The 25,411-nt window shown below is 46.9% G+C and overlaps 1 protein-coding gene across 1 annotated transcript; it reads right to left on the bottom strand.

The window, feature by feature from the left end:
* Window positions 1-399: 399 nt before the first annotated feature.
* Dclk3 (doublecortin like kinase 3) lies at window positions 400-24,222 on the bottom strand. The gene is made up of 4 exons (XM_038324409.1): window positions 22,789-24,222; window positions 7,001-7,133; window positions 4,550-4,717; window positions 400-590 (listed from the first exon to the last, which is right to left on the bottom strand). Exons 1-4 carry the CDS (start codon window positions 24,205-24,207, stop codon window positions 400-402), a joined length of 1,911 nt encoding a protein of 636 aa, XP_038180337.1. The 5' UTR covers window positions 24,208-24,222.
* Between the last annotated feature and the right edge of the window lie 1,189 nt (window positions 24,223-25,411).

Genomic DNA, 25,411 nt, shown 5'->3' with positions numbered 1-25,411 from the left:
CAGTTCTTTCTCTATTCCTCAGAGTATGCTTTATTGAAATAGAAAAGCCAGGATTCACCTCGTTCATCATACGGGGAGCCCTCACGATGGAAAGCACACTCATGCAGCCCACTATGAACTTGACTACAAGGAGGAAACAGAACTCATTGTTATTATCAAAATTCTTCATTCATGGCAATTCTTACCTAAAAAAGTATTAAAGATTTTAGATATACAAATCTAAAAATATCATAGAGCAATTAACAGTAGGACTTGCTTTTAAAACACTCTTTAAAATATGCCAGGTGTCTCTTCTCTTTCTCTAGTCCTTGGAGAGGGGGCTTGCATGGTCTTCTTGTAGACGCTCACCCTCTTCTGTGTCAACAAGAAGAGATGGTTGGCTAGATGCCCCAGACAGGACTACGACACCTGCCCTGCAACCTTCCTGTGTTGGCTCTGGAAGCGACCCTCGCTGCTGGGGGACTCGTCCTTCTGTGGGTTCACTGTGCTGTGCCCAGCCATCTCAATCCAGGGATGCTGAAGGACCTGGTGGGCTGTGTACCGCTTCTTGGGGTCCACCACCAGCAAATGTCTCACCAGATCTTTGGCAGCTGTGGAAGGCAGAGAAATTGGGGAAAGAGTAATGGATACAGGTGGCTTTACAGTATTCTTTCCTTCCAAGCCATGAAGTGGAAGGCCACACATCCACATCAGCACCGTGGGAACGCTAGCAAGCTTTCCTTGTTTGGAATAGAAGGACAGGAGTTGGAAACATCCCAGACATGTTCCAGCCACTCATAACCCCACGCACTAGAGATGAAGTTAAAGCTAAAGTAGGAGGGGTGGATCACTTGAGTCTGAGCTAGCCCGGGTGAGCTACATGGTGAGTTCCCAGATAGTCTGGGCTGCAGAGTGAGGTCCTGTCTGAAAAAAAAAGAAAAGAAAAGAAAAGGAAAAAAGAAGAAAAACATAAGGTAAAAAAAAGAAAAAGAAAAGAAATGAAGGAAAGAACAGGAGAAAGAGAAAAGGGAAGGAAATAAGAGCCAGGGGAGGAAAGCAGAGGAAAAGAAGAGAAAGGGAGGGGAGGGGAAAGAAAGGGAGGAGAAGAGAGGGGAAGAGGGTACAAGGGAGGGCAGGAGGATAAAAAGCTGCAGGCAAAAGGAAAATTAGGGGAGGAAAGAAAGAGGAAAGGGAAAGGAAGAGGAAATGGGAAAGAAAGAATAGGGGAAGAGAGATCGGCTAGTGGTGCAGAATAGATGAAACCTTACTTTATTGACCCTGGAATAATTCATTTAGAGTTAGCCATGAGCAGGGCTAGAGAGCACAGCTGTAGCAGACAGCTGCTTGCTTTTTCCAGGCCCACTCCTGACACCCATACACCCAAGCCAAGGAAACAGAGCGGGCACCACATCTACACACTTTAAATTTTTATATCAAACTAACCAAGTTTTAAATAAAACATGTTCCCTTTTCCTAAGCTGATAAATATTTCTGCTCACTGACAAAACTGAAAACCATGCAAAGAAGCCTAAGCAGCCGTTAGCACTAACTCAACTGAATCTCACTTTCCACTCAAGTCCATGCTGAGCCTAGAGAGATGGGGACTCTGTTGGAAGTCAGACCTCACCTCCCACTCCACTCCTACTCCCTTATCCTTCCACCTCCCGCCCCACCCCACCCCCACCCCCTTACCTTCCACCTCCCACCCCCACCCCCATACCCTTCCACCTCCCACCCACCTCCCACCCCACCCCTTTACTCCCTATACTCCTTACCCCCCCAGGGGCTACAAGGGAAAAGCCTCACAGATCTGGCCCTGCCCCACTGAAGTCTACTGTGGATGATTGACAGTCCACATCCAGCTGCTATAAAGAGACTCCCAGCAGCTGCAGCCTTCTGTCCTCTCTAAGAGAGCCTAGCCCCTTCTCCCCTGCCTGGGAATAAGGGGCAACATGAATGAATGTAGGCACGTAGCATAGCTTACATATTAACTAAGCCTGCTTCCATAGGGTCCAGAAGCACTACCACCCTCCACCCCTCTCAGAAACCGTTAAATAAAGAGATCTCCTTTGTCTGGTAGAACTTGAAGACTCTTGCTTCAGACCTCCACCATGCCTTGTCCGTCTGTGGCTCCCTTGAGAGACACTCAATTTAGCTTCACTCTCAAACCTACCACTTCTCTCTCCCCTCCAAACCTAACTTGTAGGTGATGTGGGATTCCCTTTTGTATGCTGTGAATACCACTGGTTAATAAAGAAACTGGATTGGCCTGATAGAGTAGAACAGAGCTAGGTGGGGAAAACTAAACTGAATGCTGGGAGAAAGGAGGCGGAGTCAGGGGAAGCCATGGAGCTGGGTCTGAAACGGTGGCAGCTACTGATACCTCCTAGCAGGGAAAGGAGCCACAGTTGGTAGTCCAGCCATTATTCCCTTCTTCCTTCCCTCGACTATGAGTGATCTTGGGAGGTGCTGGAGTATATGAAAAATGGATGCTGACAGCAGAGGTGGCTCCATAATCCACAGGCCACCATCCATGATGGGGTGCAGCTATTCAGTGATGCAGCTATCTTTGGGCCACACTTGTTCTGTCACTCTTCACGCCTACTACATAAGTAAATTCAACAAACTTACTGGTTCCCCAAGTGGCGCTTTTGGGAATTACAACTTTGGTCCGTGGGTGTATCTCGAATAAATGTTTGTTCATGCCTACTGTATAGGCTGCACTATACTCCACATTGTTGAAGACAATGGCTTTCCAGACTTTCCTTGCCTTCAGAGGCTCCATTCTATAAATAGATTTTTACTCCATGGGGGGGGGGTGGACTGTGCACCTGTGCACCTGGGTGGACACGTGACTTGGTCAGTCTATCCATCGTGAGGCAGGGCAGGGGGGGTGGGGGTGGGGCAGACACGTGACTGGGACAGTCCATCCATCCTGAGGATAGAGGGGGCTGGGTACCTGGGTGAAGAGATGACTAAGACTGTTTACCCAGTAGCACTTAAAAGGCTCAGCCTATACTGCATTCCCCGAAAGTAGAAAAGTTACCACTTACAAATGCACTGGAGTGGATTGAGGCCGTAGAGGAATATGGGTACCACGCCCAAGAACTTAAACACACCAGACCGAGAAAAGGGTGCAATACCCTGACTTAAACCCAAAAGAGGACACCCAGAACTGCACTGGCAAGAGTCCCCATCGACCTGTGATGCCTGGTATATGAATCAAGGACCAACAGGCAGAGTACTCCCAGGTGTCCCTGGGGCTTCAGTTCAGCTCCGCCCCCACTGCTGATACAGCCTACCCAACTGTTACAAACCTGTGGTGGCATTTCAATTTTAATAAAGACTGCTTGAAGATCTGAGAGTAAAACAGTCCCACTGGTCAGCCTTACAGACCAGGTTATGGCAACACACACCTTTAATCCCAGTAGCCACACTAGTTGCCATAGAAACTGGGTGGCGCATGCCTTTAATCATGGTGGTGCACACCTTTAATCCCAGTCCTAGAGAGGATTGGAAAACAGGAGGAAACAGCTCTCAACACACAGCCTCATTCTGAGATTCCAGGAGGCAGGGTCACCCTTTCAGACTGAGGTAGAGGTAAGAGCCAGGGGCTGGATGTTTTGCTTTTCAGGCCTTCAGGATGAACCCCAATTTCTCTCTCTCTCTCTCTCTCTCTCTCTCTCTCTCTCTCTCTCTCTCTCTCTCTCTCTCTCTCTCTCTCCCTCCCTCTCCCTCCCTCCCTCCCTCCCTCTCTCTCTCTCTGAGTTTTCATTAATCGTGCTTCACAAACCCATTCTCCTGATTTCCTGTCTAGACCTGCCACCTACCTGCCTGCCGGCTCTGGCAACAGACCTAACCCTGTCCTTTAAACTCTCAGCCAAACTCAATGCTGCCACTTTACTCTCAGACCCAGTGAGTGACGGCAACCTGACTGACAATGGCAGTGACTGGCATGGCCTGGCACTGGCAACGTTGCAACTGTCTCTAATTTGAGGTCCTTATCTTATCAGTGTAGAGTCGACTTAATTTCTTTCTGTCCACCTCTGAAACCTCTTGAAATTCTGCTGCAACCCTTTTCGGCCTTTTGTATTTATTCACTAGCACGTGTGTGCATGTGTGCATGCATGTGTGTGTGTGTGTATATATACGTGTTTATCCTGTGACATGTGATATAAGAGCTAATATTAGTAATTAAGACTGGAATAAAAGAACCTGTATTAACATTGTCCAATTATGAATCTGGCAAATCGCTACTATTAGCATTATTTTATGAATTTACTGTTGCTCAATAACTTCTGTCTTAGTGGAGAGAGACACAAGTATATACATTTATCTATGCTGCTGAGATAGCCTACTCGGGACAACGTCTTTCCCAGGAAAAGCTAATACAACACACTCAGGAGAATCCACAGACTGGAGGGCCCCATCTCAACTGAGAGCCCTCCCAGTCTCTCATCTATGCATGAGAACAGTTGATCACCCACACCCTCCAAACACCTCTCTCTCTGAAAGAGTAAGAAGAGGCCCACAGCCCTCCCTCCCATCACAGGGAGCCCCCAAATCTCACCATCAGAGATGCTGTCCCAGTAAGGAGCGAGGAACTCGAACTGGCCCAGTTGGATGATGCTGAAGAGCTCATCCTGGTCCCTCTCAGGACTTCGGAAAGGCGGGAAGCCACACAAGAGGATGTAGAGGATCACACCGGCAGCCCACATGTCCACCTCCAGGCCGTAGCCTGCAAGAACAGAGGCACGAGACCCCAGACAGGAGGGTCAAGGGTGACAAGCTCTGTCTCTTGGCCTGTTCAGCAACAGCAACAAAAGCAACAACTCCTGCTCCCTTAAGCTGCCTTTGCTAGATATTTTGTCACCACGAAAAGAAGTAGCAAATATGACAGCTGGTTGTAATATGACGTATTGGAGATGAGATGATGTACAAAGTAATTGTCCTCGTTAGAGTTAACTGTCAACTTTTTTTGTTTGTTTTTTTGTTTGTTTGTTTTTGGTTTTTCGAGACAGGGTTTCTCTGCAGCTTTAGAGCCTGTCCTGGAGCTAGCTCTTGTAGACCAGGCTGGTCTCGAACTCACAGAGATCCGCCTGCCTCTGCCTCCCGAGTGCTGGGATTAAAGGTGTGCGCCACCAACGCCCAGCTAACTGTCAACTTTTATGTAGCCTACAGTTCCCTGAGAAGTTGAACATAGCCTGTGATCAGTATCTATAGAGAATCATCTCGATTATTAACTGATGCAGATAAAAGGGCCAAGCCTACTATGGGCAGTACCATCCCTAGGCTTGAGCTGAATAAGAAAGCTAGTTACCCATGAACCTATGAGCAAGCCATCAGGCATCATTCTGCCTTGGCTTCTATTGCTTTCCCTGGTTGCAAGGTGCCTGGTTGGAATAGCAAGGAGTCTGCCTTCAGGTTCCTGCCTTGCATACCCACCCTGACGTCCCTAGGTGATTGAGAGTGACCTGGAAGTGCAAGATGAAAGAAGCCTTTTCCTCCCCTAAGTGGCTTTTTTGGTCATGGTGTTTGCCCCAGGAGCAGAACGGAACTAGAACGGTGATGCCCCATCAAGGCTTTATGTACCTCACTTATCCGCCCACAAATGGCCATGGACACGTTTTCAAGCACTTTCTGACTTCAGGAAATGAACACAACTGGTAGCTTTAAATGGACATTAGAAGTTCATTTCCTAAGTTTAGAGCAAGATTATCAAGATACAAATCAATAAGAGACTAAAGAGAATAAAAGTCCTGATGGCCCCTTTGGGGCCAGCTCAGTGATGACTGTCCAACGCTCAAGCACTGTTAACTCTTGGGAACAGAGTCTTCTGCCCTGCCCTTCTCTTACAACTTTCCCTTGGCTTCTACAACTTGTTCTTTTCTAATCCAGTTCCATCTTCCATGTAGCCCAGCCCCTACTGACTGCCTTCCCTCCTGCAGGCAGGACTCATGGCTGGTCCGAGCTTAACTGTCCTTGTCCTGGCATCGTTGCAGAGCCACCAGCCCACCAATTTAGCCATCAGATTGAAGAGTCCCAATACGACACATCTGTCCATTTACCCAGGACTTCTCATCCTTGCCAACAGGACAACAGTGTGGGTCTATACTGATATCTTTCGATATACCAATGTCTCTAAACTGATGTAGTCTATACTGATATCTAGTCTGTACTGGTGTCTCTATTCTAATATGGGTCTCTACTGTTTAGTTGGTGTGCTTTCCCTATAAGTGTATGCTAATTTGATTTGTCTCTCGTCTGGTTCATCTTTGCTTTCAGTGTTCTCTTCTATCACTGTTATCACATTACGGTGGCCATGACACCTCTCATTCAAAATTCTAAACATTTCTTGTTTGGGATGTCTACATGACTCTCTACATCCAGTAAAACTAGTCTTCTCAAGTCTCCAACCCCCGAGCCTCACACAAGCTCTGTGTTCTCATCACAGCTTCCAGGTGCCTGTGCTGATGAGGAGCTACCCATTCAACATGCCTTCCACCTGTGACCAAGCTTTCACCCCCGCCCAAGAGCCTCTCTCGGCCAGTAGGTAAGCTCACTTCACAAAGCAACAACTGTCAGGCTATCTGCCATGTATTTTCTGTTTATATGCTCTGCAAAGTATGTTGCCAAAGTAGTGCATTTGATCCTCACAAACAAGGAATGAATATTCATGGAGTTTGATATGAGATCCCTTTTGCTTTTAGATGGAGGTTGGCGGAGGAATTTTTTACCATTTAGCATAAGAAATGTTTCCATTTTCTCCCCTAGTGTTGACCTGGGTACAAATGGCCTTCTCTGAGCAGATTCTCTCCTTGTTCTCTATATTTTATCTCATTGTCTTGCCTACCTACACACACACACACACACACACACACACACACACACACACAAATAAATTTTTTAGCAAGCATGAGTTTCAACTGAGAATTTTTAACTGCTCTTTGTTGGAAAACACTAAGAAAAGCATTTGTTGGTTGTTGAGCTTGAGTATCAAAGAGCAGAGAGAAATACTTACCTTTTTCAGAAAGGATTTCAGGAGCTACATATGTGGGCGTCCCACACACAGTAAATATAGGCCTCACCACGTGTTTTGCCAGGCCAAAATCAGCCAGCTTCAAGGTGGTAGTCTTGTCTTCATTCCGCTGAACCTACAAGGAATCAAAATGTCCAAACCATCAACTGTTTTGAGACAGTGTGCGTGTGCAACCAGAAATAACCCATGGAAGCTTACGGGGTATCCCAGAACAGCCACATCTAGCTGAACCTCAATGCAACCGCTCACATTTTCAACAGAAGAACCAGATTTGGGTTCACTGTGCCATGGAGGACAGCACCATCGCGTTATCAGATGAGATGCTCAAATTCATGGATCAAAACCCAGTTTCTCAGCTGCACTGGGCGCATGTGTATGTTCAACAGCCTCCTGCGAGTCGGACACCAGGCTGGACAGTGTAGATGGGTACTATTTCTGTGGGGCAGCACTGCAGCATAACAAGGATCAGTGATGCTTCGAGCATAAATTATATAAGAACAAGAAAAGGTCTGGAGGGACATCGAGATGGCTCAGTGGGTAAAGGTGCTTGCCATCAACTAAGGACCTGAGTTCAATCCCAAGCCCCACATGGTGGAAAGTGAGAGAATTTGACTCTAACCTACACAAATAATGAGGCGCACACCCCCACCCCACTGCAAATGAAGAAACGTATGTTACACTCCACATGACACAAACCATGAGTTTCAAACCCAGGATTATCTCCCTACAACTTCAAGATGCATGGTAGAAGCTGGTTCCATCTGGACTAAAAATAAAATAACCAGACACAAATTCAAACTCTGGCCTCCTTCACTAGCAGTAAGCACATACCTGTGTGCTTGCATAACTATGTAAAACCAAAGATCAACTGTTGTGGAATAGTATTTTAACTAGGCAGAGACGTGTTACATTTGCATTTGCACAATATGACTTTAACTGTGTAAAGCTGTGTTACTTTTGGTTTATGCTGCATTTGTTTAATTATGAAAAGATGTGTTACATTTGTTTTACCCTTGTTTGTCTAAGGCACCTGATTGGTTGAATAAAGAGCTGAAAGGTCAATAGCTAGGCAGAGAGAGGGATAGGTGTAGCTACTAAGCAGAAAGAATAAATAGGAGGAGAAATCTAGGCTCGAGAGAACAAGGAAGAAAAGAAGAAGGAAGAGAGAAGGAGGGTCACATCTGGAGCCAGACAGACAGACATAGAGAAGCAGTGAAAGTAAGACATACAGAAGGAAGAACGGTACTAAGTCCCAAGGCAACAAGCAAATAAAGAGAAACAGATTCAGTTTTGAAAAGAGCTAAGCTAAGGCCAAGCATCCAAAACTAATAAGTCTCTGTGTCATGATTTGAGAGCTGGTTGGTGGCCCAAAAGAAAAAACTCTGGTTCAATCAACTGTTCATCTCACACCACAGAAGCCGGTGGCCAAGGTCACATGATGAACACAGCTGTCATTCAAGCACTGGATAAACACTTGCTGGATAAATCAGGGTGGTTTTACCCAAGAAAGAGACTCACAGTTGCTGCCATAGCCACAAGAACACCCAGTTTGTCTGCAGCTCACACCCTTGTGTTTCTTTGGGACCTGAACACAGATCTCCTGTGCTCCTATCAGCACCTAGAGGTGGAGCCCAAGGGGGAATGGTGGGTCTCCCTATATCTGAGTCTTGGTGGCAGCTAGCAGTGTAGGATGGAGCAGTCCCCCCATCTCTCCTGGCTAGGTAGACAGATACTTGAGGTCTCAAAGAATGCAGCCCTACCTTGTAAAACCTCCTGTGAAACGTGAAACTGAAATGTCAGAATAGTGCCTATGGTTCAGAAGAATGGGATCGAGTGGAGTCTCTGGCCACACAGGTAGTGGCATGACTATATGGACCACCCAGACAATTGTAAACTCATGATATCTAGTCACAAGCTTTTTGACAAAGAATAAGAAAATACTAATGTGGCCTCCCAGAATTCATCCATGAGCCTGTCAATCACCTGGGCAGGAAAACCCTTCACAGAAAGCTGTCTATTCTAGAGAATTTAGAAATAGGGACAAGCCTGCCTAAGATGTAGGCGATAAAGGTCTGCACAGTGGTCTGTTTGGCCATTGTCTACTCTCCCCGCTTGGAAGTGTGTCTGACACCAAGTGGCCCTTTGGGGCTCTGGTCTCCTGAAAACGTTCCACTGTACTGTGATAAAAACTACCATCTCCACACTGTACTCTGTGCACAGCCTCACAGTTCTTTCTCTGAAGATTCCAAAGGAGAAGAGAGATCCTGATGACATCCTGATGATGTCACTATATTTTCCCACACGTGGTTCCGCCAGTGAACTGACATCTCTGCAAGTCGCAAGTGCCCTGTCTTAGTTGCTGAGTCTGGGTCAAGACTGATAGATAAGAGGGAGCAAGGGCAGAGACAAAGGCTGGAAACCCTTCCCAACAAGGCTGCCATCTGGGAAGAAGCATGCCCAGGAAGAGAGCTCTACATAGGTCCCGAACTGCCCATCACCGAAGCCATGGAGCTTCTGACTCTTATCCAACTCGGGCTCATTTTCATTCTCTACAGATTTTCTTCCTTGGTCAGTGCTGTTTCTGCCCCTGTCGTGTGCCCTGGGTCCGGATCCTTGTTCTGAGAACCTGGAAATCCCAGTGGGTGTCCTGCAGACCCCCACCTAAGATGTTACACATCATTGTCTCCTAAACTAACCTGGCCAAGAAGAAACCATAGCTGCAGACCCTAGGACAGTTCTGCCCACTCTACACACAGACAGATGCAGCCTGAAAGAAACAAGAAAATAACGTAGGCTAAAAAAATTCTAGTTGGGAAGGAAAACAAAATAAAATATTGTTGGTGCCTGGAATCGCCAGATGGACTGTGTACATTCATTATATTTCCTAGGTAATTGTTGTGAAAAATGTTCCCCTCAAAAATATTTGCAAATATTTCTAGTCAAATGATCAGCATTAAAAGTATCTGTCCAATTAAATAACAAAATAAAATGGATATCAACAAAACAAAATGGATATCAAAACTTAACTGGAAATTCCCAATTCCAAAGCATAGCCCACTGGACCAGTAGAGACCAGATGAAATGTTCTGGGAACTCAGACTTTTATTTGAAGTTGCATTATGTTCAATGTCCTGGCCATGTTCTCAGAACATCACATCAGTTTTTAGATGACTGTATGGGTCTGTCTAAAACATAGCACGCTGCTCTTTTCTCTTCACAGCTGAGCTTTTCCCTCCTGGAACACCAACCAGTGCTGAGAAGGACTAGTGTGGTTAAGACTCCAGCTTACACAGTCAGGGTTTCCTCAATAATCCCAGAGTTGTCTATTATTATTTTATTATGTATCTATTTGTGAGAGGTGGTACATGGGCACATATGTGTGTAGATACAAGTACACATGCACACATGAGGACATTGGCTGTCCTCTCTCTCTCTCTCTCTCTCTCTCTCTCTCTTCCTCTCTCTCTCTCTCTTCACCTTATTTAATGAAACAGGATCTCTGGCTGAACCTGAAGCTTCAGCTAGGCTGGCTGGCCAGCATGTTCCTGGTACCTACCTGTCTCCATTCTCCTTCACAGCGATTACAGGTACACAGTCATACTCAGATTTCATGTGGGTGCCAGGGATTTGAACTCAGGTCTTCTTGCTTTCATGGTAAGCACTCTTACCCACTGACCTGTCTCCTCAGACCTCTTCAAAGCTGCCATTCACTTCACTATATGAATGGCTTTGTTCCACTCAAGGGTATGCAGCATGTGAGTGCTTTTGGTTTGTTTTGGTTTTCAACAGGTACTTTAATTCTTTGCTTCAGAACACTTCCTTTCTCGCCATCTGGTCAGACCTCCACCCAAACAGGAAACCGATCTAATACATCTTCCTACCAGACACTTGTTCACTTCAGATCCATCTGTGCTGACCCAGAAGTCCATCCCAACCTGCTTTCTCAACATCCTTCTCTGGGGTGACAATGAATGAGGACACATTCCTTCCAAAGATGGGAAGCAAGGAGAAAGACACCCCCACGCTAGCTTGCTTTCTGAATTCTCTAAGCTTAACCCCAGGACTCCTCACAAGTCCTTATGTGACTTGGCTTCCGGTGTAGGGAAGGTAACACAAAGGGTTCTCATTTGACCAGGCAGCCAAAGACCCCATTAAATATCCACTTCAATACCTCTGCCTCAAGGCCTTCCTGACTTTCCTGGGTGTGGAAGCCAGCCTGCCCTGAATCACTTGTCCATGTCTCAACTAACCCCTAACCCACATCTCCAGGTTTCTCTAAACTCACTCTTCTGGGCCATGTTCTTGCTGGGCTGGTCCAGGCCCTCTGCCTGATAGGATGCTAAGAGGTGGCTGCACACAGCATGAATGACTGACCAGGTTATCTGTTTCTATGTCCTCCTTCCCAACCACACCAGAGTGTCCTTCTTTGAACCCAGGTATCTGCACTAGTAATACAAGTGTCAGATGACCATACTTGTGCCCCCAAAGCCTCACGACCAAAACCTCAAGAGACTTTAAAGATTTAGACAGGGAATCATGTAGACCAACCTCTGTAGCTCGGGATGACTTTGAACTTCTGATTTTCACACGTCCAGACCCCAAGTGCTAGGATTATAGGTGTGTACTCCGTGACTAATTAATGCAGGGCTGGGAATCAAACCCAGGGCCTCATGCGGTCAGCGCTCTATCAACTGAGCTACATTCCTCTCCTTCGAGAGATATCTTTATTTTTGTAAGCAATTCGCCTCCACTCTGCACTCCATAGCACATCTATTTGAACATGGTTATGCAGTCTGACATAGGCACACACATGTCCTCAATCCCAGCACTCAGGAGGATATGGTGTTCCAGCCAGCTTCCACTGTACAGCAAAGAATACTCTAGCAAAAAAAAAAAAAAAAAAAACAAACAAACAAAAAAAAATCTTAATAAATAAAATTAAAGCTGCACTTTTAAAGCTGCACTTTTAGTCTCTGAACAGAAGAGGGCAGCAGAGTACAGACCAACATCAAGGCGCCCTTCACGGCTAGGCTTCTAGTAGGTTTGTGTATCTCTGCTAAATTCCTGCTTGAATCTTCATGGTCCTTTGGATCATTTCCCTCCAGACTACATTTTCAACTAATGTGAACTGGGACAATCTTAAAAAACACATCATATCAAAATGCCAATGCTGCAAACTAATTTATGCTGGAACATAAAGGTACCATAATCCTTGAACCATCATCTTTACAACCACACTGTTGACAATAGCCAGGACATGGAACCAGCCTCGACGCCCATCAGCAGAAGGATGGGTAAGGAGATGTGGCACGTGTACACGATGGAACTCCATGCAGTCATGGAGAAGAACGGTGTCCCGGCAGGTGCAGACAAGAAAAGACTAGAACTGGACATTATTGCATTAAGCAAAGCTACCTGGACTCAAAAACAAAGGCCACATGTCTTCTCAAACACAGATTCTAAACTTTATGTTTTATTTGTGTGTATACAGAGAGGCTGAGTATGGGTCATTCTAGAAAAGAGACCCTTGAGAGGAGGAGAAGGGGCTTCACGGGATGGGGAGCAAGGATGGGGGAGATAAAGAAAGAGTAATAAAACACCCAAGAGGAAGGGATCAGCAAGAGGTAGGCAGAGGTTCTAGGCCAGGGTATGGGGAAGGATGGTGAGCAAAAACAAAGGCTGTGTGAAAATGCCCTAATAAAACTCAGCACTTGCTACCCCAATTTGATTTTTTTTTTATCATCTTCTAGCCAGGGAAACGAACTCAGCTTTAATCTGAATATTCTAGGGAGCACAGCAGCCTGGAGCACTGCATCCCAGAGCTCTGCAGTCTGGAGCACTATATCCCAGAGCTCTGCAGCCTGGAGCACTGCAGCCCAGAACTCTGCAGCCCACAGCATAACCCAGAGCACTGCAGCCCGAAGAACTGCAGCCCAGAGCACTGCTGCCCAGAGCTCTGCAGCCCAGAGCACTGCTGCCCAGAGCTCTGCAGCCTGGAGCACTACAGCCCGGAGCACTGCAGCCTGGAGCATTGCAGCCTGGAGCACTGCAACCCGGAGCACTGCAACCCTGAGTGAGCACTGCAGCCCAGAGCACTGCAGCCCAGAGCACTGCAGCCCGGAGCTCTGCAGCCCGGAGCACTACAGCCCAGAGCACTGCAGCCTGGAGCACTGCAACCCGGAGCACTGCAACCCGGAGTGAGCACTGCAGCCCAGAGCACTGCAGCCCAGAACACTGCAGCCCAGAGCATGCCCAGCATCTGGTTCAGAGGGGCGGCCTATTGAGGGAGGACAGTTAGACATGAGTATTTCCTGAGTTGGATCTGAAAGCTTCGATATTCACTGCACCGTATTCATGTCACCACTGTGTCATCTGAGAGGATGAGAATCAAACCCAGATAAGGAACAATGGCTTCTCCCTCACTCTGTTTCTCTCAGAGATTAGTTCCCCAGCCCACAGAATGGCTCCATTATCACATATGTCAAATCTCACAGCTTAGAAAACACAGCCCATTTTTGCACATCCCTTCAGCTCCTGTTTCTGTTCAATGTTGTGATCTCCTTCACACACACAGAGAGAGATAGGGACAGAGACAGAGACAGAGACCCCTTGAAATAAATGTCTGTATATACCACATGCAGTTTTTTCACGCCCATAATACCGTGAACTCAGTCATGCTCACATTCCTGTAATTGCCATGGAGTTCCTTGAAAAGACCCTCACACTAACTCGCTGCAGATCGGAAACCCCAGAGTCCTCTCTCCTCACCCACCACCCCAACCCACTCACAGGTCAGGGCACCACCTTCAAGGTGACCGCCTGTCCTTATTCTACTGAGCCACCCGAAACCAACCTCAGTGTCCCCTGCCCAAGCCCAACAAGGAGCAAACTATTTCCCTGGCCGCAGACTCCTCCCTGGCTTACATAACCCCCAACAAACAGGACTTCAAGATGAAACCCATCCTCCTACAAGAGACGGAGCCTAGGGGGAGCTAGATCTTGGAAACTCGTGGAAGAGATTTGCTGAGCTGCTTTCTCCAACTAAAAGAATTTTGAGAAACACAATCTTAGAACCTCAAAGGCCTCATCAGAACACATTCTCCTAGGAAGTGAGAACAAGATATTGCCAGTATTTTCCCTAAGAAAATGACCTGAACTAAAGGCCTGTTTCATTTCACTTCCTTCTATTTCCATATTATTAATAATATATAACATTATTATAATATCAGAAATATATAATAGTTCATATTATTGCTGAAATCCATGTTTCTTGATTTAATAAAATCTATAGCCTAATGATATATTCTGCATAGTTATTACCAATTTTTAAAAAAACTGCTAATATTTGGACATTAATAAGAAAACAGGGGCATATGTCTAGCTTCTCACCAAGGAGAAAAGAGTTAGCGCTGGCAGAAGAAATGCCTTGTGGATCAGGGAGAATTACTACCACAGAGTCCTTGTCTATCACAGCAGAAGTGAGAGGAAAAGAGAATGCAGGGGATTAAGGTCAACAAAATTACAGAAGAGCTCTGCTTTAGAGGAGGAGTAGGCAAGGGATGCATTAGGTCCTTATCATTCTAGATGTTCCTATCACCTCAGGGGCACATGTCAGTGCACAACCCCAGCCACACCCAGTCATTAGACAGCTAGACAAATCTACTCCATCCCAAGACCAGGGAGACATCAACAAGAGGCCCGTCTTTGTCTTCACCCAAGCTGTGACCTGTCCCCACCACACTACCACTATTTCTCCGGCTCAGAGCTGTAGTCCCTGGGCTGGGGAACAGTGATGAGATCCAGGAAAAACAACACTTCATACACCAACTGGAGGAACACCTGGTCACCACCATCTCATTCCTCCCAACCCCATTCCAGAGCAACACTGACTCTCCATCCCCCTCCCACTGGAACAGATGCTTCCAGAATAACTCTGCTCCAGCCTAGCGTCTCTTCCATTGCTCCCATGCTTGCCCAGCTGTCTTGGCCGACTATATCCATCCTGGGTGAGTTGGTCTAACTGCCCTCTTTTGTCAGGCTCCTGTGTCTTCCGCCATCTCTCCCCGGGACTCAGTCAACACTATCCCAACCCCTCCAGGAATCACATACCGGCAGAAGAAGCCATTAACATGGATATTTCTGCAAGCTGGAAATTCTCATAATTAAAACTTTGCTTGCAAGATCCCAGGAGTCTAAAGCACCCTAAGGGGGGAAGAAGTGTAATATCAGGAAATGAGATCAGCGCCATCCCCCGATCCGATGAACCTGGCAATACAGGCCCGAAACGCTACTCCGGGGCCTAATTAGCAGATGTAAATATTTCTGTTGATTAAAACATCATGATAAGCAGCTATGTTCATTAAGAGCTCTTAGTATGCTCAGAAAGTGTCTGCAAAAGCAGCTGCAGTTACAATCCACTGCTCAGTCAGAACTTGATGCTAAAACAGTCATTTTCCCAGGCTTAGCAGAGACAGGTCTAAGAGAGACCCAGCAGCCATCCTTTAAAGGAAGGAAGCATTCCTATGACAACATGCTTAGGTAAGCAAAGAACACCAACTGATGGACGGTGATCACCATGGCAACAACGATGAATATTGAATCTTGGAAAAACCAAACCAATTTGCAACATAATTATCCTAACAACACGCTTGGAAATGAGACCCAGACAACCAGCAGTTGTTAAGTCCAGCATTAGCTTCATCTTTGTCTGAAGAAGAAGAAGAAGAAAAAGCCTGGCATTGGATAATGTTTAGACTCCTGACATGATGTCAAACTTTACTTAGCTACAAAAAGGACAAACATGTTTCATGAATGTGATAGACATACCTGCTCAACGAGGGCATACTGACAAACCACCCAGGGAGAGCAGTGCATTATCTCTTCCAAAAAAAGATGGCTCACACATAGCTTTCTGATGTTTTTGAATCCATACATGTATACATGTGCACACACACACACACACACACAGAGAGAGAGAGAGAGAGAGAGAGAGAGAGAGAGAGAGAGAGAGAGAGAGAGAGAGAGAGAGAGAGAGAGAGAGATTTATTTGGAGAAAATAAAATCATAAAAAGTCCTGAATGTCAACTCAATTGGTAGTAATGAACAAATCGTGTCTTTGAGCTGAAAAATTAGAGCTATTCACTTGCACAAGCCTTGTACACATGCACACACACACACACACACACACCAAAGACATGAACATGGCAGGGAGAGAGACTGGGAGACTGGTTGGGGAAAAATGAGTGAGCAGCATCAGGAGAGGACGGACACTTACGGGAGATTAACATGCTCATAATATATTCTGCACATGTATGCAAATGTGAACATTTTTAAAAAGAAAACTTACAGCTAAACTGCAGTTTGTCATCACACGTGCGCACGCACGCGCGCGCACACACACACACACACACACACACACACTCTGCTGCCTCGAAGCACTGAAACGTGTCAGCTCTATTTAGTTCCACGAAGAACGGTGCCCGCCTGAACTTACATAGATGTGTATCCACACGGAGCATATCACCTTTACCATATCTACTGCCCAGAGCAACTTCACATGCCCAACCGGTCGCAGAGCTCACTCTCCAGGGAGACACTGACGGCAAATCTACCTCCCTTCACATTGTGAGAACAACCTGAGCCCCAGACCGATTCCAGTACACTGTTAGAAAATACAAGTCCATTGTCCCCAAGTGAAAACAGTCCTGGGGGACACCTGATCTCACGTGTGTCAACTATGGCTGTGTATAACTGATAGAATGCACTAGTAGGCATGTGTAGGAAATGCCCAGCCCACAGGACCTACCCAGGGCTCTCATAGGAATCTCTCCTGCTTAAAGGAGTCAGTGAAAACAGGAAGAGCAGGGCTCTGGGCATCATGCATAGAAAATGCCTCAGCTCAGACCCGAAAGACAGAGACAAGAAAAATGGGTGAGTGGCAGTGCCTGTAACTCAGTTTGTAGAGGCTTGCCTAGCACACAGAAACTCCTGGACTTGTAGGTGGTTGCCTAACACACACAAACTCCGGCATTAGATCCCCAGAAGCCACAAACCAGGTGTGGTATAGGCCTGTAACCTCCGCACTTGGGAGATGTAGGCAGGAAGATCAGATAATCAAGGTCATCCTCAGGCTACACAGCAAACTGAAGGCAAGTCTGGCACACACCAGTGAACACATTAGCAAAAAAAAAAAATACTAGTAATAATAATAAAGATTTTTTTAAAGCATTAGAGAAGAGACAAGGACAACCGATATAAAAATTCAATTTCTCTGGTGAAGACTAATTCGGACCACGCAGGCACCCAGCCAGATTGTCCTTGCAATTCTATTAAAGTTGGCAAAAACATGAGGACCTGGGTTAATGGTCAACATAAGCCTCAATTCACTGGAAAACGAGCTTGACTCGTTCTGCCTGCCGCCTGCTCACGGGGCAGTTCACAGACACAGTTCTGCGGGCCTGCAAATGAAAGGAAACATGCTAAATTCCTGAGCCTTTTCCCCGGTCCACAAAACAAGTGGCTTATTGGCATAACTGTCTCCATGCACTATTGCCTTGTCTCTGAGCGCGCCTTCATGATTAGTGCCTGGGGACCACAGGCCTTTCAATATGCTGACCTCAACGGTATCAGCAGTCAAAAGAGTGCTTGTTGTTTCCCAGGTAGCATGCAGTGACAGCGTCCAACTAACGTCTGTTAACTGTCTCTGCCAGATGGCAAAATTGTTCTCAAGTTCATGGTGGAGTCTGAAGAAAATTGTGCCTGTCTTTCCAGCAGAGAAGGAAGAAACGCAAGGAGATGTAGAGCCGTGGAGACAACTCTGTTGATCTAAACACTTGTGCAAACCTCGTGATGTGAGTTCAATCTCTGGAAACCATGTAAAAAGCCAGATTCAGGGGCGTGTATGTGCAATCCCAGCACTCCTACAAGAAGGTGGGGACAGAGACAGGAGAAGTTCCCAGAAGCTCCAGGGCCAATTACCTTGGAGGACACAGAAACAGTAACAAGAAAGACTGTATTCTTAGCCACTGAGCCATATCTCTAGCCTCCTAATAATTTTCCTAAAATGAGAGATATGGAAAATATCGGGTGTGATCAGAATCTGTCAGGTGTGATCAGAAACAGTTGGGTGTTATCACAACCTGTTGGGTGTGATCAGAACCTGTCGGGTGTGATCAGAACCTGTCGGGTGTGATCAGAACCTGTCAGGTGTGATCAGAACCTGTCAGGTGTGATCACAGCTGTCAGGAACAGGGAGCTGTGCAGCCCAGTCTCAGATCAGGATATGACTACCTGTCCAAAGGGCGAAGCAGCTGTGGAAACAGACTCTCAGTTGGCAAGGACCAGTAGTCCACATGACAGTGTAGGAATTTTCAAAATTCGTGCACTTTGCAGGTTCTTTTCTCTCTCATTTTATTAGTGATTCTCTGGGTGGTTTTTAGTTTCAGTCACATGTGCAATAGCTGTAATTTTTCCCTGGAAATTCTGTTCTTTCTTGAATATTTTCCCCTAAGATTCAACAGGGGGTGAATGCTTCTCAATTCCCTTATCTAAATACTAACTATAAATCCCAAGCCTGGGAACTTTTCTGACTCAAGAGAGACAGTTAGATACATCTGAGAAAACAACACTTGGAACACTAACCATGCCTCACAGTTCTGGAATGGAGAATAGGGCATGCATACACAGAATTAGAGAGAAACTCGGGAATGCACAAAGGGCCAACTCTTGAGAATACGTTCCCTACACAGCAAGCATAGAATCGTCAGTACAATCTGGTATGCTCCCCAAGGAAAAACTACAGTGCAAAATGTGGGGTGGAGAGATCCATCTTTCCATACACAGGAGCTTATATTGGTGGGCTGGGGAAAGAGTGCTTAGTCAAAGTCTGCCTTTTACAGATAGACTGAGACATGGGACCCTCTTGTAGAAAAGCAAACTGTATAAAAATATATCTTGCAGCCGGGCGGTGGTGGCGCACACCTTTAATCCCAGCACTCGGGAGGCAGAGGTAGGCGGATCTCTGTGAGTTCGAGACCAGCCTGGTCTACAAGAGCTAGTTCCAGGACAGGCTCCAAAGCCACAGAGAAACCCTGTCTCGAAAAATCAAAAAAAAAAAAAAAAAAAATATATATATATATATATATATATATATATATATATCTTGCAGACATGAAAAAAGTGTCTGGGTTTGAAAATGTTGTCCTTAAAGCATTGTTCCCATGTCTATTACTTTTTAACTTTGTAACTGCAAGTATCTGTCAGCTGACGGAAGTGCAGCCAGAAAAAAAAAAATGTGCCTGGCTCCATATTTAGTTAAGCCTGCAAAAATGCTAAGCTCTATGTCTAGGATAAAGTTATGCAGGGAGTGGGAAGGTGTACTGGGGACACATAAAGGGGAACAATGGGGGGTTTCATACTGATCACTACGTATTCCTTAAATTAGATGTATTTCTTAAAGTCAAAAATAGAAGCCAATAATAAAGCTGTTTATGTAACCCTGGTAAGAAAACTCTTAGTATAAATAAAGACGGCCTGAGCTATTAGGAGCCACATGAGTGCAACTCACTCGCTGATCAGAAGTTTTCCTTGTGCTGATGCCCCTCCCCACCTCAGGACCTGAACCCAAGCCAAGGCTAGACCAAGAAAATGAGACAAAGATTCCAGATGGTGACAGCGTGAGATTTGTTGTCCTGACCAAGACTCCTAGGGACATACTTTTAAGACATGTTGGGTTCATTAGCTCACTGCAGTAAGAGAGAATGCACTTGGCTGGGATCCTGGTCTGACTCAGAGAGCACCCAAAACACTCAGAAGGTTGGAACTGTGTTGGGTGATTGGGGAGAGTTCACGAAAACAGGGTTTGACTTTGGGTTGGACAGGGTCAGGATGAGTCTCTATGGTGTCTCGCAGTTGAGATAGGGCATTGGCCTGCAGGTGGCAGCACACACCTTTAATCTCAGCTCTCAGGAAGCAGAGACAGGCTTATCTGAGTTCATGGTCAGGCTGGTCTATGGAGCAAGTTGGAGGACAGCCAGGACTACACAGAGAAACCCTGTCTCAAAAAAACAAACAACAAAAAGATAGGCCATTAAAAAGACCATGCTAGTCCTAGAAATAACCAACGGTGACCTTCAAGTCCTGATCCTCCTGCCTCTTCCTCCCAAGTGCTGGGGTCACAGGTGTGTAGCACCACACCTGGCTGTCTATGACTGGCTGTCCTGATTCCTTCTGAATGTGGAAGGATGAAGTAACATGTAGCGCACCACGCCTGCCTGTGCTCTGTGTGCTACCATACAGTTCGTGAATCTGGCAAGGGGCTGGAGATTGAAACACACAAAGACTCACAGACAGAGAGACACGGGTCATCCTTGATGTCAGAATCCTTGAAACAGGAATGCCCCAAGAATGCCCCCTTTATTGTATCCAGCGGCAGCTTATATAGGAATCCTTAACTGATAGCCATGCCCCAGCCAAACCCACCAGAAACCACTCTCCTGCCATCAGGAACGCCTGAGGGTCTTGTGCTCAGAGCAGCTGCAGGCTGTCTCAGAGCAGAGGAAAACAAGTTGTTTACAAGAAATTCAGGATCTGGGGGTTCACAGCTCCCAACAGCAACAGTCTCTGATAGTCTGAGCTCACAGGGACATGTAGCCAGATTCACAGCTTAAACAATGCTTTCCGACATTATGACAAAGGGATTTGTTTTTGTCTTGATCTACCCAAGACAGAGTGGCCCTATGGGAAGTTTGTGTACTGTGGCATTTTTATGTTTAACAGGAGAGTGCCACAGCCAAGGGATCACGTGCTGACTCCTTCCTGGCAGGGGCTGCTGCTTTTCTCGTGTCTGTTCTCACTCAGCCTCCCAAGATACTGCTGTGAGTGTTCGTTCCTTATTAAATCAGGAAACTGGAGCTAAAAAGATGGCCCATTGAGTAAGGATCCTTGACAGACTAACCTTGACACCTTAGTTCCATCCTTGGAAATGAAGTACAGGTAAAAAGTGTGAATTGATTCCATAATTCTCTGACCTCTGACCTCTACACATGGTGCCATTTTATGCATGCCCCATCCCCACCTCTCTCCCTCTCCCTCCCTCCCTCCCTCCCTCTCTCTCCCTCTCTCTCTCTCTCTCTCTCTCTCTCTCTCTCTCTCTGTCTCTCTCTCTGACAAACACACATATGTGCACACACATTGATATTAATATTAATTAATAATTTTAAATGTATTTGGTTGCTTAATAATGTGTCCAGTTTAAAATCGGTGTTGGGTCCCTGGAGCTGCAGTTACAGGCAGTTGTGAGGTGCCAAGCATTGGTGCTTGGTCCACTAGCAGTAAGTGTCCTTAATCACTGAGCCATCTCTCCAGCACCAGTAAAATAAATAAATCAGGAAACTATGTGTTGTGCAGCTATATTTCCTTCTAATCAAAACCTTCGATCTTAGGTCAAAGAGGAAGACTCTTAAGACTCATGAAGCTTAGAAAGTTACAGACACAGGAGGTCTGTTTTCCCTCCCATCCCTCCCATCCCTCCCACCCCTCCCCAAGGTTTTATGAAAAGTGGCAGACACCTGCTAGCAGAGAAGAGAGTCTCTGAGGAGCCGCCCTAGACTGAGCAGAGCCCCAGGATGTAGCTTGGGTTGAGTCTTCACCATCGCCCATGCTGGGATGAGCTGGGATAGAGCTGCCTTTTAACTTCCCACAGTCCTCTAGGTAGCTTCTCAGTCACACTCGTCTAAGTAACACTAACAATATCATTGCTAAACTTTGTGGAAATCATTTCTTTGATCGTCACTTGTATCCTGTCTGGACTGCACAGGCTTTTGTTCATGTCTCCCTAGGAAAAGTCACACAACACTGAGGTCCAGAAAGGATAAGAACTTCATCTAGAGAAAGAAACCAAGAAAACCAGGAAGCAAATTTGGGGGATCTGCCTTCCTGTTTTATGTTATTTTGACACAGACTAAAGTCATACTAGAGGAGGGAACCTCAAATAAGAAAGTGTCTCCATAAGATCAGGCTGTAGGTGAGCTTGTAAGGCATTTTCTTAGTCAGTGATTGACGGGAGAGCATGCAGTCCCTGGTGGATGATGTACCCCCGGGGCTGGTGGTCCTGAGTTCTATAAGAAAGCAGGTTGAGCAAGCCATAGGGAGCAAACCAGTAAGCAGCATCCCTCCATGGCCTCTGCCTCCCTCCGGGTTCCTGCCCTGTTTGAGTTCCTGTCCTGCCCTCCTGCCATGATGAACTGTGGTGAAGGAGCAAAAGCCAAATTAAGCGCTTTCCTCCCCAATTTGCTTTTGGTGGTGGTGTTCCATCGCAGCATAGAAGCCAGGAGCCTCGGGCAATGCTCACACAGGTCTCTCCAGCTCTGCAGACTGGAAACTCCTTGGCAAAGCACTGTCCTCAAAGAGGACTCAAGGAGCGGGTCAGATGGTAGCTGCAAAGCTTGAGGGAGAAGCCACCACCGGCAGACACTCATTGCCTATGCTAGAGGATGCGCAAATGTTCAAGAAATTAAGTCACATGGTCATCATCTCCTAGGGAAGAGGAAACATGACCTGACTTATTTAAATCAAAAGGCTTATATTTCTGTAACAATCAAAACAAATTCACTCAGCAATTTAGGAGCTATAACCAAAGTTTTAAGTACTGAAATAAGCACATTAAAGTAGCATAATTCTCTAACATAAAGGTAACACAGCGTGGGCAGCTGCTGTTCCTTCTAGCCTACATTTTATAGCCCTCTCCGCTAACCGCCAAACTCCCCACTTACCAGAAGGTTTTCTGGTTTCAGATCCCGGTGGACGATCTTCTTGTCGTGCATGTGAACGAGGGCCTTGCACAAGTCTGTGATCATGAGCGCAGCATCGTGCTCTGGAAACTTGACACTTTCAATGATGGCATCGAAAAGGTCCCCTCCCTGAACGTACTCCATGATCAGGAAGATCTCGGCTTCAGTTTCATAGACCTCGTGCAGTTTCACTATGTTGGGATGAGAGAGACTCTGAATGATTAAGATCTCACTGTCAACTATGTCCTCCTTACCCTTCAACTTGGACTTGTCAATAATCTTCATGGCGAAAGCCTGCTTGGTCTCGCGGTGTTTGCACTCTTTCACGATGGCGAAGTTCCCGTCCCCAATGACCCTCCCGATTTCATAGTGCTTCTCCACATCAGCTGAGACGATGCCCAGAGGCCGCAGCTTCCGGCCACTGGGCCGGTCTGGCTTGCTCTCTTCCAGCTTCGTCTTCGGCTCCTTTTCTAGCACCATCCTCCTTCCTCCTGACCCACCTGGCTTCTTCCCGTGGTCCGCTTCCTTCTCCTCCCCTCGGGTCCTGGGGAGTTGTGGGGGTTCGGCCTGGTGCTCCCTCAGGAGCCAGGCCCCATGTTTGTTCCTGCATGTATGCCTGGAGTCTTTCCTCGCATCCACCAGCCCATCCTGTACGGCTGGTGGACCTTCCGCGAGGTCCTTCTGGGTCCTAGCTGCTCCTTGAGGGTGACTTTCCTGAGATTCCGAGCATCTGTTTTCTTTCTTGTCTGAGTGGTTGCTGAGTCTCCTCAGCTCCTGAGGGGGATTCCTGGGGCTGCTCCGATGGTTCTCGCCCTTCCACCCTTCCTCTCCATCCGTGGAGTTTGCCTCAGAAGCCCTCCTGCAGCTCTTGGTCCTCACCAGCTTCTCGGAATCCCACTTCTGACCCCTCCCCAGGTCCAGCTCACTGATCCCCAGAGGGCAGGGCTCCCTCTGCAGGCCCAGCTGCAGCTCTCTTTCTCGCTTACACTTCTCACACCTGACAATCTCCCCGGAAGTCTTTTCAATCTCCAGCCCCAGGTGCTTCTCCCCACCTGCATGAGTCTCCTCCAAAGTGGCTTCTGTGGGTGGTGGCAGGGCACCGGGTTCTGGCTCCTGTTTCCCTCTTACCCACTTCTTCTGGGCCCTCACCTTGTCTTCCAGGGCCAGCTCCGTAGGGGTCTTTCCCTGATGCCTGGTGACTGCCCTGCTTCCCATGACCTCATTACAGTTTCCCACCTCCCCACAGCGATAGCTTCCTTTCAGAAGCTTGCTGGGAAGTCTGCTCCTCAGCCTTGGGGAGGGGGCTCTGCTGTGTGGGGCCAGGGCAAGGGCCCGGTTCTTGGGATATAGCTCCTCCATAGCCAACTGGATGCTCTTCAGGGTGAGAGGCTCCTTGCCCATTGCTATGAAAGCATCCCCTTCCCTGAAGAAGTCAGACACGCTCTTGACTTCCCGGCCCTTCAGGGTAAAGAGTTTCCACACACGGTCATTCTTCCATCTTGGAGAGCCCAGGGCTTCCGAGATGTCTGCTAGGAGCTGCTCAAAGGTCTGCACGGACCGCCTATTGAGGAGCAGGGTGGCCTTGCGGAGTGGCTGCCCACCCAGCTTCACCACCGTTACCACCCTGGGCTTCAGCGGGCTGTGCTCAGCACGGACTGAGTGAAGGCCACTCTGAGGACTGAACAGCGGCATGATGGCACCGCGGGGCCCCAGGATGGGTTTCTCCAGAGGTCCTCGCCCAGCAGCTAGCCAGGAGCCTTGCAGCTTTCGCTCAGAAATCTTCGAGCTTAAACATTTTAGAGACTGGTCACATGGTCCTCGGTGGCCTGCAACAGGAAAAAGACAAAGGAGGCTAGTCAAAGTGGGTTTAAAGACTCCTTTGGACTTCATCAAACTTGACTGATGAAGGACCCGGAAGTGTAGCTCAGTACATGAGAGGTCCCAGCCATAAATAGGTAGACAGACAGACATATCCATTATATTATACGTAATATATGTTCTGCTGTCACTGTTTAAGCATATGAAATGACGGAGTCTTTAAGCGTTGTGTCCCAGTTTCAGTCTCCTCCACGAGAAAATAGGACCTGGAACTGAATCAGCAGAAGGCTGAGGTGGCTCTTTTGCAGGGACCTCCCCTGAGCCAGGCCACACTTGGGACCTTCTAGAGTCAGAATCTGGTCCGTTGAACACAAGTTAAAGCCCCAAACTGTCTACCTAGGATGCAAGATAAGGCTAAAACATTCCAGAACTTTAAGGGTCTCCGATCTTCCCCATCCTTTGTCCAGCTATATTTTCAACTCCTACAAGGAAGGTGGTAGGAGAAGAGGGCATGCCCAGGATGTCTCTCCTGGAGTGACCCCAACTATGTTTATAGACGCGGGCAAAGTATTTGTGCTTCCGTTTCCTTCATCTATGCAATAGGAAGGGTGGCATTTTCCTCCCAGTTTTGCAGAGTAAATAGGAAAGTGATGAACAGATACCAGTATTAACAAATATTAACAAAATACTGACACTTACCAGTACTTACTTTATAATCTTAGTATTGGCTTTGTGTTATCATTTCGTTCAGTTGAGGTACAAGTCTGTAGGCACAGCTTTGCCAGGT

This window comes from Arvicola amphibius, chromosome 3, assembly GCF_903992535.2.
Source record: "Arvicola amphibius chromosome 3, mArvAmp1.2, whole genome shotgun sequence".
In the NCBI taxonomy this organism is placed as follows: Eukaryota; Metazoa; Chordata; class Mammalia; order Rodentia; family Cricetidae; genus Arvicola; species Arvicola amphibius.
The sequence above is the reverse complement of the archived record's forward strand: the minus strand, read 5'-3'. Positions and strand labels throughout refer to the sequence as shown.